This window comes from Mytilus trossulus, chromosome 12 (genome assembly GCF_036588685.1).
Source record: "Mytilus trossulus isolate FHL-02 chromosome 12, PNRI_Mtr1.1.1.hap1, whole genome shotgun sequence".
NCBI classification, from domain to species: domain Eukaryota; kingdom Metazoa; phylum Mollusca; class Bivalvia; order Mytilida; family Mytilidae; genus Mytilus; species Mytilus trossulus.
The window spans coordinates 39627742-39642028 of NC_086384.1; the positions used below are offsets into that span (position 1 = coordinate 39627742).

Sequence of the window (14287 nt, forward strand, 5' to 3'; positions counted from 1 at the left end):
GGGACCAAAAACCTGCCTCAGTAGTTGCCGGCCTCACTAGTTCCGAAATAGTGCTCTCCATTTTATTCTGAATGGAAGACAACTCGCCCTACTACCAATTCGGCCCTTCACTGTGGTTTACCAAATCGCCCAAATTATGAAATAGATCAAATTCCGATAATATCAATATAAACGTCTGTCAACTCGCCCCTCTTATGAAAAGCTCATCTCCTAGAATACAAAAATTGGAATATTTTATAGAATATGATTATGATTGAAATTGAATGTTTCTTAATTATAGTTCATTTCTTTGAATAAATTTGTAGCTATCTAGTTATTAATTATGCAGTTTTAGAATTTATTGGAGGATACATTTATCCTCTTATCTATTAAAACAGAGACATCAATGTTTGTAACATTTCGTATATAACATCGTAAGTCAGAGAAATGCTGATACTATAGGTATTTCTGTTTGCTTTGATTCGCCGACAAAACTTGAAAGATGTACATGTCGTACATGTATATATGTTTATGTGTTAAGAATCATATTAATGTATGGTGTATTGTTGTCATTATGTCCCGTCAAGGGGCCCTTAATTGGAAAATTAAGAACTTTGAACTGGATTAGAATGGCCTACAGGCCATTTCGCGTTTTTGCGTTTTCGCCCTTAATATTCTATAGGGTGAAAACGCGAAATTGCGAAGTCGAAAACACGAAAATTCGAATTCGAAAACGCAAAAACGCGAAATATGTTTTCTTTCCGAATTCGCAATTTCGCGTTTCCGTGATTTCGCGGTTTCACATTTTCGCATTTCCGTGAATTCGCGGTTTCGCATTTCAGCAATAGGAATGCTGATATAGGAATGCTGATATATATTAAAAGTAAACAAGAAATCACTATAGTGTAAAACCATTCCAACGAGAAAACCAACGGTCTTATCAATATAAAAAACGAGAAACGAGCAACACTTATGAACCACATAAACAAACGACAACTTATGAACATCAGATTCCTGTAATAATGCACATGCATTAAGAAGAGCTTTGTGTTATATGAAGCATACAAAATACCTTGTAAAGATTGTTGGGCGGAATCAAGACCGAATGATTTAAATAATATTTAAAAAAAATCAAATTATGACATCAATTAAATTTTTGCATCACTAGCACAACATGTACAATGATTATGAGATATATTAGGAAGTTGTATATGAATGCCATTGAGACGACTCTCCATCCAAGTCTCAATTTAAAGTAAACAATTATAGATAGGTTAAAGTACGGCCTTCTACACAGACCATTGGCTCACACCGTCTAACAAGCTTTAAAGGGCCTTCAAAAGGACCAGTATAAACGACAACCACTGAACACCAGGTTTCTAACTTAGGACCGGTGCAAACAAATGCAGCGGGTTTAAACGTTTTAACCTTCACCCAACCTGAGACAGTGGTGTATGTTGTTTTAGGCCAGTATGATTTGTAAGTCCATTAATTGTGATTAAAAAGGGGAGGGGTGAGATCTTAAAAAACAAGTTTGATTCCGTCATATATTCAACGGGAACAAGGAAGCAACAAAACCTAGGGTTCTGAATGGTTAAGTTGATAATGAGTTACAACTCAGAAGTTTTACTTAGTAACCGTACGGACTTCAACAATGGGGAAAACTCATGCTCATTTACTGACGGCTATGATATCATCCGTAAAAGGCCCCGACAGGAAACTGAGAAACATGTCACAGATGACTTTTTTTTTTTTTTTGTCGTAGCTGCAATCCCGTCTTCTTTACATAATTCTGATTTCACCGAATGCGACTTATATAGGAAGACAGAGAAAGTGTGTGTGTGGGGGGGGGGGGGGGGCTTAAACAGATACATATTTTGAATATGTTTCTGGTTTAAACATGTTTTTGGCGCTCAGCACTCATCTAAGCATCGACAATATTGTAACATAGGTGGATTTAGGGGCAAGTGACAGGTCCCCACTTTTTTTATTATTTAAAAAATGGTTGATTATTTAGGGAACCACTGAAGCATGCATGGAGCGGGCTCCTCGTGGGTAGTTATAGTGGGCCCTTCTTAGCGGCAGTTATAGTGGGCCCCCTTATATGAATATTTCTGGATCGGCCACTGTGTTACATCATTACATATAAAAAAAGAAAAAATAAAGGTAATTTTGAAAGCGCTTGCCTTATCGACATTAAGCATACAAGAACAGCTAACAAAAAACCCATCAGAAGGTGAAATCTAATAGATCTCGCAGTTACTAAACGCTAGTTCACAGCCGATTCTAACTATATACTGGATAAACTATTTTTCCTTCCGTCATGCGGTTTGGATGGGGTTCGTGTACATACGTAGCTAAATCATAAGTCTTGTGGTCATGCAGTTGTTTCGACGTTTTTCATTGTTTTTCTTATATCGATGAAATCGCCTGTTTTTCTTCGGACTCTATGTTTGGTGATTCTCCATTGGTGTAACCCCCTTTTTATTTTTCTGTATTTCATTTTGTTTCTCATCCCTATCAATCAGTTTACAATACAGTTTACAGCTGATAGCTTTCCGATTATTTGCTGCGCTGAAAGAAAACGAATCTGAAGACCATAATTTTATTCCTTCTCTCTGGTTAAACATTTTCTCATTTGAATATTCCGGTTGATTGGATTTTCAAATAGTTTCAAAAAGACTTCTATTAAATTACTGTTTATTTTGCTTCTTGTTTTTTTTTATCCCCATTTAGTAATACAAGATATAGTTGGAAATGTTTGCAGTATACGACACGTAGAAGATAGCCATGATATCCTTACCATGGAGATGGTTTTACTTTCATATATAATTTCTTGGTTTGATCATAATCACTCTGTACTTGAGACTATTTTTAAAAACCGAAGTCAGTTCCAATACAATATAATATATTTTTTGTATGATATCATAGTTTAGAAGGAAACGAGCAAATAAACTCATCATAGATACCAGGACTAACTTTAGTATATACGCCAGACGCGCGCCTGGTCCACAAAAGAGTTAGACCCCTCAGTGACGCTCGAATTCAAAAAAGTGAAAAAGGCCAAACAAAGTGCGAAGCTGAAGAGCAATGAGAACCAAAATTCCCGGCAAAAGTTATGCCAAACACAGCTAAGGCAAACTATGCCTAAGGCAGAAAAGCCTTAGTATTTCAAAAAATCCAAAAATCTGTAAACAGTAAACTTATAAATATAGCCATATCAATGACAATTCGCAAAGCAATTAGTTTTTGTTTTGTTTTAGTATCCCTAATTTTGAATTAATTTGATACTGTTTCTGAATCTTAATGTATTTGAGTTTAAAAAAAGTGCCAAATATGTTATAACCATTAAGTAAAATGGTCTTGATTGTGTGATCAAATACTATAATAGTATTGTGGATTCTTTTATGAAAAAAAAAATCTGTCAAGATTTTAATCTAAATAGTGATTGAAGAAGGTACGATATAGTGTATCCAATACTAGGATATCAAGTTTGAGCCATAGACGCTTTGCAGAAAAAGATAACAGAATCAGCATTAGCGGAATGTTAACCATTTTATAACACAGATTATGACATTTCGTCTTCTGACATTGTCATTGTTTCCGTTTTATATTCTAGATTTTCCATTCAATTGAGGTGATTTTCAAAAGTATTTATTGTTTTAAAATTTTAAGCATTATCAAATTATCTTCATATATGAGTACTTAATAATTCAATTGAAATGAAATATACTCTGGACTAATGCCGCTAAGCTTACGTTAGAAACGTCTCGGACCCAATTCGCTCTTTAATTAGGCCGAATTAAAAAAGGGGCGAGTTTATTCATTCTTATTTTTGTACAACTTAGTTTCGAATATAATTGTTAAAAGATCAGACCATAGCATATACAATTGTTTTAAATGTTGTTATGAATTTAATTTTATGTTTTGACCTCAATATTCTAATCTAAACTGAAAATCCTTTATTTTGTGATCAAAATTCGAAACTATTCGAATAGTGAAAATAGAAAAATTGAAAGTGGTGGTGAAACAAAAATATCAATCAAGTATGGTTCTGCGTTTGTAATTAATTTTGTGTTGACATAACGATTACTTAGTTGTCTCTCTTCTAGGGAAAAAATCTTGTTCAGCAAAGTTCCCCAAAAACTATTTAGTGTTTTTTCTATACAGAACTTCAGAAGAAAATGTAAATCCTGCACGTTTTTTTATGCTGATAATTTAACTTATAGTTAGTTAATGGCCTTAAACACATGTCCCAGTAATTTTTACAGCCCAATCTTATCCCTTTCATCCCTCCAGAACTACTGAACTAAAAAGAAAGGGTTATATGTATGACTTTCTTTTTTAAAACATCTAAATGAGGCAGGTAATAATAATATGAGGCAGGCATTACCTGTAAATGGGGACGAAGTCTGTATGAATTATTTTTTTGTAACTTAAATATTTGTAAAAAAAAAGAAACAGAAATACTGTAATGTTTCGGATTTTGATTCTGTTACTATGGATTTTTTGTTGTGACGTTATTTGAGTTATGACGTCATATGCAATGTAAACAAAGAAACGCTGTCATCAGGTAACGGTTTTGATATCAAGGAATTATTGAAATTGGTATTGCATTCCTTCCTATTTGTACTAGACTGATAAATGTATATTTTGCTCAAAGATTCATACAAACGAGACCGGAAAAAGGAAGTATATTGTAGATTTCTGCGCAGGTCCCGTATTTCAAAACAAGACAAAAAAAATTGACAATTTGAGTTCATTTTTACAATGAAAAATTTGGGAAATTTTCCCGAATTTTTTTTTTATTGAATTTTCTACTGTTATTGGGGACTTCGTCCCCATATAACCTGTGGAAAGGGGGGAAGTCAGTTTAAATTATTTTTAATTCAGACAAATCATAACTTCAAAATCAGAAAGGGAAATACTGTAATGGTTGTCTTGTTAGGGATTTAGTTTATGACATCATTTTCAATCATTTTGTCAATTTAAACAAAGAAACGGTATCATCAGGTAACATTTTTTTATGTCAAAGAAATAATAAAAATGTAATTGTTATTGTGCTCCTTCAACTATTTTACTAGACTGATAAATATGTACTTTACCATGTTTAAATACTCAAAGTCCAATGAAAATTGAGACTGATAGATAGAAAGAGATTTCTTTGCAAATGTTGGAAAATAAAAAATTCTGAATATGAAACGTTAATAATTTTGAGTGCACAAGTACATTGATTTTTAGCTCACCTGGCCCTTGGCCAAGTGAGCTTTTCTCATCACTTGGCGTCTGTCGTCCGTCGTCGTTAACTTTTACAAAAATCTTCTCCTCTGAAACTACTGGGCGAAATCAAACCACACTTGGCCACAATCATCATTAGGGTATCTAGTTTAAAAAATGTGTGGCGTGACCCGGTCAACCAACCAAGATGGCCGCCACGGCTAAAAGTAGAACATAGGGGTAAAATGCAGTTTTTGGCTTATAACTCAAAAACCAAAGCATTTAGAGCAAATTTGACATGGGGTAAAAATGTTTATCAGGTCAAGATCTATCTGCCCTGAAATTTTCAGATGAATCGGTCAATCGGTTATTGGGTTGCTGCCCCTGAATTGGTAAATTTGAAGAAATTTTGCTGTTTTTGGTTATTATCTTGAATATTATTAAAGTTAGAGATAAACTGTAAACAGCAATAATGTTCAGCAAAGTAAGATCTACAAATAAGTCAACATGACCAAAATTGTCAGTTGACCCCTTTAGGAGTTATTGCCCTTTATAGTCAATTTTTAACCATTTTTCGTAAATTAAAGTAATCTTTTACAAAAATCTTCTCCTCTGAAACTACTGGGCCAAATTAATCCAAACTTGGCCACAATCATCTTTGGGGTATCTAGTTTAAAAAATGTGTGGCGTGACCTGGTCAACCAACCAAGATGGCTGCCACCGCTAAAAATAGAACATAGGGGTAAAATGCAGTTTTTTGCTTATAACTATGAAACCAAAGCATCTAGAGCAAATCTGACAAGAAGTTAAATTGTTAATCAAGTCAATATCTATCTGCCCTGAATTTTTCAGATGAATAGACCACTTTCGAGTTCATCCGTCACTGGCAAAAACTCATCAATTATACACGCCTTTATGACGTCATTTACCAGATCGAGGGGCTCGCCTGTATCCCTGCACTATTTACGTTCATCAAGCGTCTTAGTGATCATCTTTGTGCAGGATAAACTAGAAATAATGGTTGCTCTGTAGGTACTTACTGACATTTCCCTAATGACAGCAGTGTTGATTGTCAGTTTTGAGAATTCAATTTGCCGAATAATTCGTACAATATAGAATTATAGTTTTCCAACCACTCGCTCAACATTGGAAGGAAGTGACGACGCCCCTAAACGCACAAATGACGATGATAAAGGCGCGTATAATTGACGAGTTTTTTCCGGTGACGGATGAACTCGAAAGTGGTCTATTGGACAACTGGTTGTTCGGTTGCTGCCCTCCAATTGGTAATTTTTAAAGAAATTTTGCCGTTTTTGGTTATCTTGAATACTATTATAGATAGCGATAAACTGTAAACAGCAAAAATGTTCAGCAAAGTAAGATCTACAAATAAGTCAACATGACCCAAATCGTCAATTGACCCCGTAAGGAGTTATTGCCCTTTATAGTCAATTTTTAACAATTTTCATTAATTTGGTAAATTTATGTAAATTTTTACCAAATATAGTTCTCTGTTACTAATGTGCAAAGTTCATGATAGATATAATTGTAAGAAGCAAAATCGTTCAGTAAAGTAAGAACTTCAAACACATCACCATCACCAAAATACAATTTTGTCATGAATCCATTTGTGTCCTTTGTTAGCTCACCTGGCCCGAAGGGCCAAGTGAGCTTTTCCCATCACTTTGCGTCCGTCGTCGTCCGGCGTCCGTCGTCCGTCGTCGTTAACTTTTACAAAAATCTTCTCCTCTGAAACTACTGGGCCAAATTGAACCAAACTTGGCCACAATCATCATTGGGGTATCTAGTTTAAAAAATGTGTGGCGTGACCCGGTCAACCAACCAAGATGGCCGCCACAGCTAAAAATAGAACATAGGGGTAAAATGCAGTTTTCGGCTTATAACTCAAAAACCAAAGCATTTAGAGGAAATCTGACATGGGGTAAAAATGTTTATCAGGTCAAGATCTATCTGCCCTGAAATTTTCAGACGAATCAGACAATTCGTTGTTGGGTTGCTGCCCCTGAATTTGTAATTTTGAGAAAATTTTGCTGTTTTTGGTTATTATCTTGAATATTATTATAGATAGAGATAAACTGTAAACAGCAATTATGTTCAGCGAAGTAAGATTTACAAATAAGTCAACATGACCGAAATGGTCAGTTGACCCCTTTAGGAGTTATTGCCCTTTATAGTCAATTTTTAACCATTTTTCGTAAATCTTAGTTATCTTTTACAAAAATCTTCTCCTCTGAAACTACTTGGCCAAATTAATCCAATCTTGGCCACAATCATCTTTGGGGTATCTAGTTTAAAAAATGTGTGGCGTGACCCGGTCAACCAACCAAGATGGCCGCCACGGCTAAAAATAGAACATAGGGGTAAAATGCAATTTTTGGCTTATAACTCAAAAACCAAAGCATTTAGTGGAAATCTTACATGGGGTAAAAATGTTTATCAGGTCAAGATCTATCTGCCCTGAAATTTTCAGACGAATCGGACAACCCGTTGTTGGGTTGCTGCCCCTGAATTAGTAATTTTGAGGAAATTTTGCTGTTTTTGGTTATTATCTTGAATATTATTATAGATAGAGATAAACTGTAAACAGCAATTATGTTCAGCAAAGTAAGATTTACAAATAAGTCAACATGAACGAAATGGTCAGTTGACCCCTTTAGGAGTTATTGCCCTTTATAGTCAATTTTTAACCATTTTTCGTAAATCTTAGTTATCTTTTACAAAAATCTTCTCCCCTGAAACTACTTGGCCAAATGAATCCAAACTTGGCCACAATCATCTTTTTGGGTATCTAGTTTAAAAAATGTGTGGCGTGACCCGGTCAACCAACCAATATGGCTGCCAAGGCTAAAAATAGAATATGGGGGTAAAATGCAGTTTTTGGCTTATAACTCAAAAAACAAAGCAATTAGAGCAAATCTGAAAATGGTCAATTGACCCACTAAGGAGTAATTGTCCTTTATAGTCAATTTTTAACAATTTTCATAAAATTTGTAAATTTTTATTAACATTTTCCACTGAAACTACTGGGCCAAGTTCATTATAGATAGAGATAATTGTAAGCAGCAAGACTGTTTAGTAAAGTAAGATTTACAAACACATCACCATCACCAAAACACAATTTTGTCATGAATCCATCTGCTTCCTTTGTTTAATATTCACATAGACCAAGGTGAGCGACACAGGCTCTTTAGAGCCTCTAGTTTAATATGCACATAGACCAAGGTGAGCGACACAGGCTCTTTAGAGCCTCTAGTTTTACTGTAATTTGGGACTTCATCTCCATATTATGTATATTTTATATGCAGCTGTTTTTATGTTTAAATGGTGCTTTCCTTAAAGTTTATAGTGACAACCTGTCAAAATGGGGAATAATTCCCCAAAATATTATACAATCCCTTAAGTGTTAGTATTTATTTTATCAATTTAACTTTCAAACTTAAAATGGCACCTTTGTACAACGAATACTGTACCATTGTCAAAATATGAAATGATAAATGTTGACTGAAACACTCACAGTTAAGTCAGACAACCAGGAGAAAATTAAGCTCACACTATGTTACAGTCAGTGCAATTTTGGGAAACTTTGAACTGTATTCTCAATTCTCAATTTTATGTATTATGTTTTCTTTTAATGACAAAATCATTGGAAAACAGTTAATTTTACCCCCTAATTATGCTGATTGTAAACTTGATTTACTTCAGTTCCTTAAGTTGCTTCTACATGCAGGATATGACAAAGTGCCAGAATGTCTAACCACATAGTAAATAACCTGTTGAAAAAATATAAACTCTGGAGACAAAAGTTGATTTTATAAAAGAAGTCTATGGTTTTATTGGCTTATGAATGTAAAATTTATGATTTGATGCAGGTTTGTGTAATATCAAACAATAATTCTTTTTAATGTATTTCAGAATGGCAGATTTAGACTGGGGTGCATCTGTAGATGAACAAGAACAGAAATTAACAGCTAAGGTAAACAGATCTAGATTTTTCTGATCTCAAACATGCAAGAGGTGCTATTGATACTAAGAAAAAACATTTTATTTTAGGTCGAAATTTTAATGGGAGGTGAATTGTACTGACAGTGTGCCATGAGCTTCAAATGTCAAGTTTTCCTTTTTTAAACAGTCATATGTACTGATATACATGTATAAGTTATAGATGTAAAATTGTAATTGAAACAAATAAATCCTAACTGGCACTGCAGTCATGACAGTAAATTGATTTATAAATACTGTAAACATAAAGTTGTTGGTTAGATAATTTTGTCAATCTCTATGTCATTAAAAGGTGGTGCATTTCATATTATTATAAAAATACCAGCAGTTAAGAAAAAAAGGTAAATTTTAGGAAGAATCATTTATGTTACATTGTATGATCATGTGTTTGTTCTAGTTGTGAAAGAGTTACTTTATGATACATGTACATGAAACAATATGCATGGAAGGTATGCAAGGTAACAAATTGATTCTTAACCTTTCTACATGTATACATGATAAAGATAGCCATAATAAATGTTTTTATGATTTGCCAACAATAGAAGACTTGAAATGTGTTTTTCTGGTCTCTGTGTCTGTTTGACCACCTCTAATGTATCAGGTTAAATATATATAGATACATATTCTTGTTTTATTATATATTTTTATGTGACAGTGAGTTTGTATTTTTTCTATCATTTAATATATATTTAATATTAAATACTCAACAGTATATTTGAAATCATGAAAGTTTTGCATATTTAATTTTATTTCAATGGATGATCATGAACTATATTTTTAACATTGTTTAAAGAGTAGTGAAGCAAAAAGCTGGGCTGATCAGGTAGAAGAATTTGACATCAACCAGCAGGTATTCTAGCTGTTTACTGTTGTGCTGTGCGCTACACTTCTATAACTTGTGAACCAGTGCATTAGTGTAAATTCACATCACTTTTTTAAAAGATCTTGAAAATCAGTATGAAACTGCCATGAGAAACTATTTATTTCCTATCCATGCTGTCTGAAACCTTTCAGCATGAACTTTGAAATTCTTCAGTTTATTCTCAATAAAAACATTAAAAAGGATATGTTTGATAACCTTCTGAATGAGTAGATTCCTTAATATAAAAAATTCTGCACCAACTTTAGCTTTTTCAGTATATTCTTTGCATATTATATGCAGGCTTCTTATAGTGATGATATATACACATACATATATATAATAATATAATATACTTTGCTTTTATAAATCTTCAAAGCGAATCATGTTTCCTGGAAAGGTCTTTTTTTTTGTAAAACCTTGAATTTGAGACAATCAAAGATCATGCTTTAATTTTGTTGAAACTTAACTTGACATTTGATTAAATGTTAGAATAAGTTTTTATAAACATGATAAAACCTTTAAATTAAGCCAATAAAAAGTCAAATTTAACTTTTATAAAACCTTCAACTTTAGACGATCAAAGGTCAAAGTCAACTTTTATACAGCCTTGAACTTAAGACAAAGGTCAAAATTATTTTTTTCATAAAAATTTCAGGTTATCAAATTTAAAAATCAACTGATTCTCCAACATTGAGATATTTCACTTCCACAATTTGTTTGTTAATATTTTAAACAAAGAAATGTTAGGTTTCTGTAGACAATATTTTTCTTATAATATGGAGCTTTTAGACTTTACCAATAAACTATTTTCATATTACTGACATTTGATGGTATATAAATCATGTAAATTTTCAACATATGACCCACTCTATAATAGGACATTGATTCTGGTTATAAGACAAGCTTACATTCTGTGCAGTTTTGGCAAAATGTTAACTGTTTTCCAATGATTTTATTGTGTTCAGAAACAAACAAAAAATAATTGTCTCTCCAAATTGCACTGGTCATTCTGGTTGTAAGCTTTGTTTTGCTTTTAAGATGCTATTATTTGATCAAGAACTACACAAAAATATTGAAAAATGGTAGATACTTTGGAGCCAAAAGTCAGTAATATGAAAAAAGGTCTATTACAATTTAATATTGTAGATTTGTAAACACATGGTGTGGTTAAAAGCTTGTTTTGTAATCGGACAACCATTTTAATCTTCACATGGTAGTGTAACTGCACTGCTTTGGATTAAACACTTTTTTATCATCTTAAAACTGTAAACATTAGATTGTGAAGTGTTGTGTTTTCTTCCACTTAACCATTTGGTGTTGTTAATTGCCAGTATCCATGTCAAGGATTAATAAGTAAAGAAAATAAAGAGAAAACTATTATCTTTGTTGAAATATACTACAAATACTGCAAATTCATAATTATTTTTAGGATATCAATTATCACGTTTTTTTTGTTGGTGATAGTAATGTGTATTTATGTGAGTAAGTTATAACTAAATTACAGATTGAACTATTAATAATTAGGAGATGTGTGCATGTTAAATTATAAAGAAATCAAATCTTGGACATAGTCATATTCTGTTCCAACATAGTTTACATACATGTAGTAAAGAATATGCAGTTAAAGTAGTTTGTCACTTGTTTTAAAATTTTAGTCAAAATATGTATGATCCAAGTCAGGAGCCTCTGGCCTTTGTTAGTCTTGTATTATTTTAATTTTAGTTTATTGTGTACAATTTGGAAATAAATATGGCGTTCATTATCACTAGTATACATTTGTGTAGGGGCCAGCTGAAGGATGCCTCTGGATGAAGGAATTTCTCGTTACATTGAAGACCTGTTGGTGACCTTCTGCTGTTGTTTTTTCTATGGTCAGGTTGTTGTCTCTTTGTTACATTCCCCATTTCCATTCTCAATTTTATCATATAGCAGGTTATTTTCGGGTTGTAAAATTTCACAATTTTCATATTATAAGGTGTATATGGTATAGGAAATAGTTATGGTGGTTATTATTTTGTCGATTTTGTTCTATCCGCGAAAAAAAACCTATTCAGTATATGAATTGTAAATGACATTGAATCAGTCGACAGTGAAGGTTAGAACTGACAGATTTACGTTTATCCTGTGTTTTTCTGATTATTTTTATCTTCTTTCTGTTTATGTGTTTATTGTATATTACAATATATGTTAATTTTTGTGACAGATTTGCATTACAATTAAGTCTTTGTATTTGTATTTATAGCTACAGTACAACTTGAACAGCAATTCATAAACAATATGAATTTAGGGCATATGTTTTCCACTCCATATAAATCATTTTTTGTAAAATAAGGAGATGTGGTATGATTGTTAATTAAACAACTATCAACCAGATCTATATCAAGTGTTTTGGATGTAAATTACACTATCATTAGCAGTACAGCCTTTATCTTAGAGCAAAACCCGTACCTTATAACTCACTTATAAATATACAAATGATCAGATATATATATCTATATTACAAAATGTGAAACAAATCAAATGGGGGGAAAAACTCTGTCTGCAAGGTAAATGTACTGATTTCAACGGGTTTGGAATAAACTGCCTTGACAGCATTAAAGAAATATATATATATAGCATCAAAACAGAAAAGGTCTTGAACAAAACTGGTAAAATCATTTATTAATAAGTAGGAAATAAGGGGGAATGTTTGCCTGCATATGTTCAACTGTAAGTCCTTAGTTGCAGTACATTTGTGTCTTTTATAAAACACTGGCCTAGTGGTAGTTATCAAAGTAAACATATTTAGCGTGCACAACCATTGTTTTGGAATAGAACTCTATTGCTGTGTAACTTTATATACATAGAGGGGGGCCTCAGTGGCTGACTGGTCTAATTGGTGCTCTCTTGGGCACAGGACGTTTGCGCTTTTTTACCTGTAAAACGATAGGACATTTGCGCTTTTAGTTTAGAATCACCTGTATTACATAGACTGGACATTTGTGCTTTTTACCTACATTCGACTACCTGTAATCTTAATGAGAAGTTATAATCACATTAATACATTTAACTTATATTTGTCATTAGTTAGTTCACATTTACACAGTCTTGAACATGGAGTTTAAAGTTATAGAGACTAATAAAGGAAAAAAATGTATATGTCTTAATGGATTTTTATATAGTTTTAACCATAAAAAACAGCGCTATATGCGGTACTATTCATATTTAAAAATGGGAACTATATTCCCCTTATATTTATTCTGTTGACTGGGATTTCTGATGAAAAATATCAATAAAAATTGCAAAAGCGCAAATGTCCATTTTTCAAAAGCGCAAATGTCCTATGTTTTGAAGCGCAAGTGTCCACAAAAAATAGCGCAAATGTCCTATGAAAAAGCGCAAGCGTCCCGTGCCGGCTCACTTACAGTAGATAAATTATTTATAATTGAGTCTAATTTTTGTTGAATTTGCTTGTTCAACATATTCAAATGAACCACTAATTTGAATGAGAAGCAAAAGTCAAATTTCTTTAAGGTTGAAGACAAAACCACGAAATCAAATATCGTGGAAAATTAAAATTGTCTTCAATCAACACAATAATTAAATAAATGAATCGACAGTAAACCTGTCAACACAGAGGTGAGTGAAACACTGTGGCTAACTGGGTTTGCTTCCAATCTTAATATTATTTTTATGCCCCACCTACGATAGTAGAGGGGCATAATGTTTTCTGGTCTGTGCGTCGATCGTTCATCTGTCTGTCTGTTCGTTCGTCCCTCTGTTCCACTTCAGATTAAAGTTTTTGGTCAAGGTAGTTTTTGATGAAGTTGAAGTCAAATCAACTTGAAACTTGGTATACATGTACCCTATGATATGATCTTTCTAATTTGAATGCCAAATTATAGTTTTGACCCCAACTTCATGGTTATGCTGAACATAGAAAATGATAGTGCGAAGTTCAGGTTAAAGTTTTTGGTCAAGGTAGTTTTTGATGAAGTTGAAGTCCAATCAACTTGAAACTTAGTATACATGTTCCCTTTGATAGGATCATTCTAATTTTAATGCCAAATTAGAGAATTTATTCCAATTTCACAGTCCACTAAACATATAAAATGATAGTGCGAGTGAGGCATCCATGTACTGTGGACACATTCTTGTTTATTAATCAAATACTAAGTTGTGCTTGAAATATTAAATGGTCATTGAATTGTATGTAAATTGAAATTTATA

General features: G+C 32.8%; 1 protein-coding gene across 2 annotated transcripts in view; it reads left to right on the forward strand.

The window, feature by feature from the left end:
• The first annotated feature begins 3836 nt into the window (after positions 1–3836).
• The window catches only part of LOC134692061 (ATP-dependent RNA helicase DDX19A-like), a 36580-nt gene continuing 26129 nt past the window's right edge, over positions 3837–14287 (forward strand). The window contains exons 1-3 of one of the 2 annotated variants that reach the window (XM_063552426.1): positions 3837–4025; positions 9130–9190; positions 10010–10066. In XM_063552426.1, the coding sequence (XP_063408496.1) occupies positions 9131–9190; positions 10010–10066 (117 nt within the window). In that variant the 5' untranslated portion in view covers positions 3837–4025; position 9130. The remainder of the gene's footprint in view (positions 4026–9129; positions 9191–10009; positions 10067–14287) is intronic. The other variant, XM_063552427.1, reaches the window with a different exon arrangement.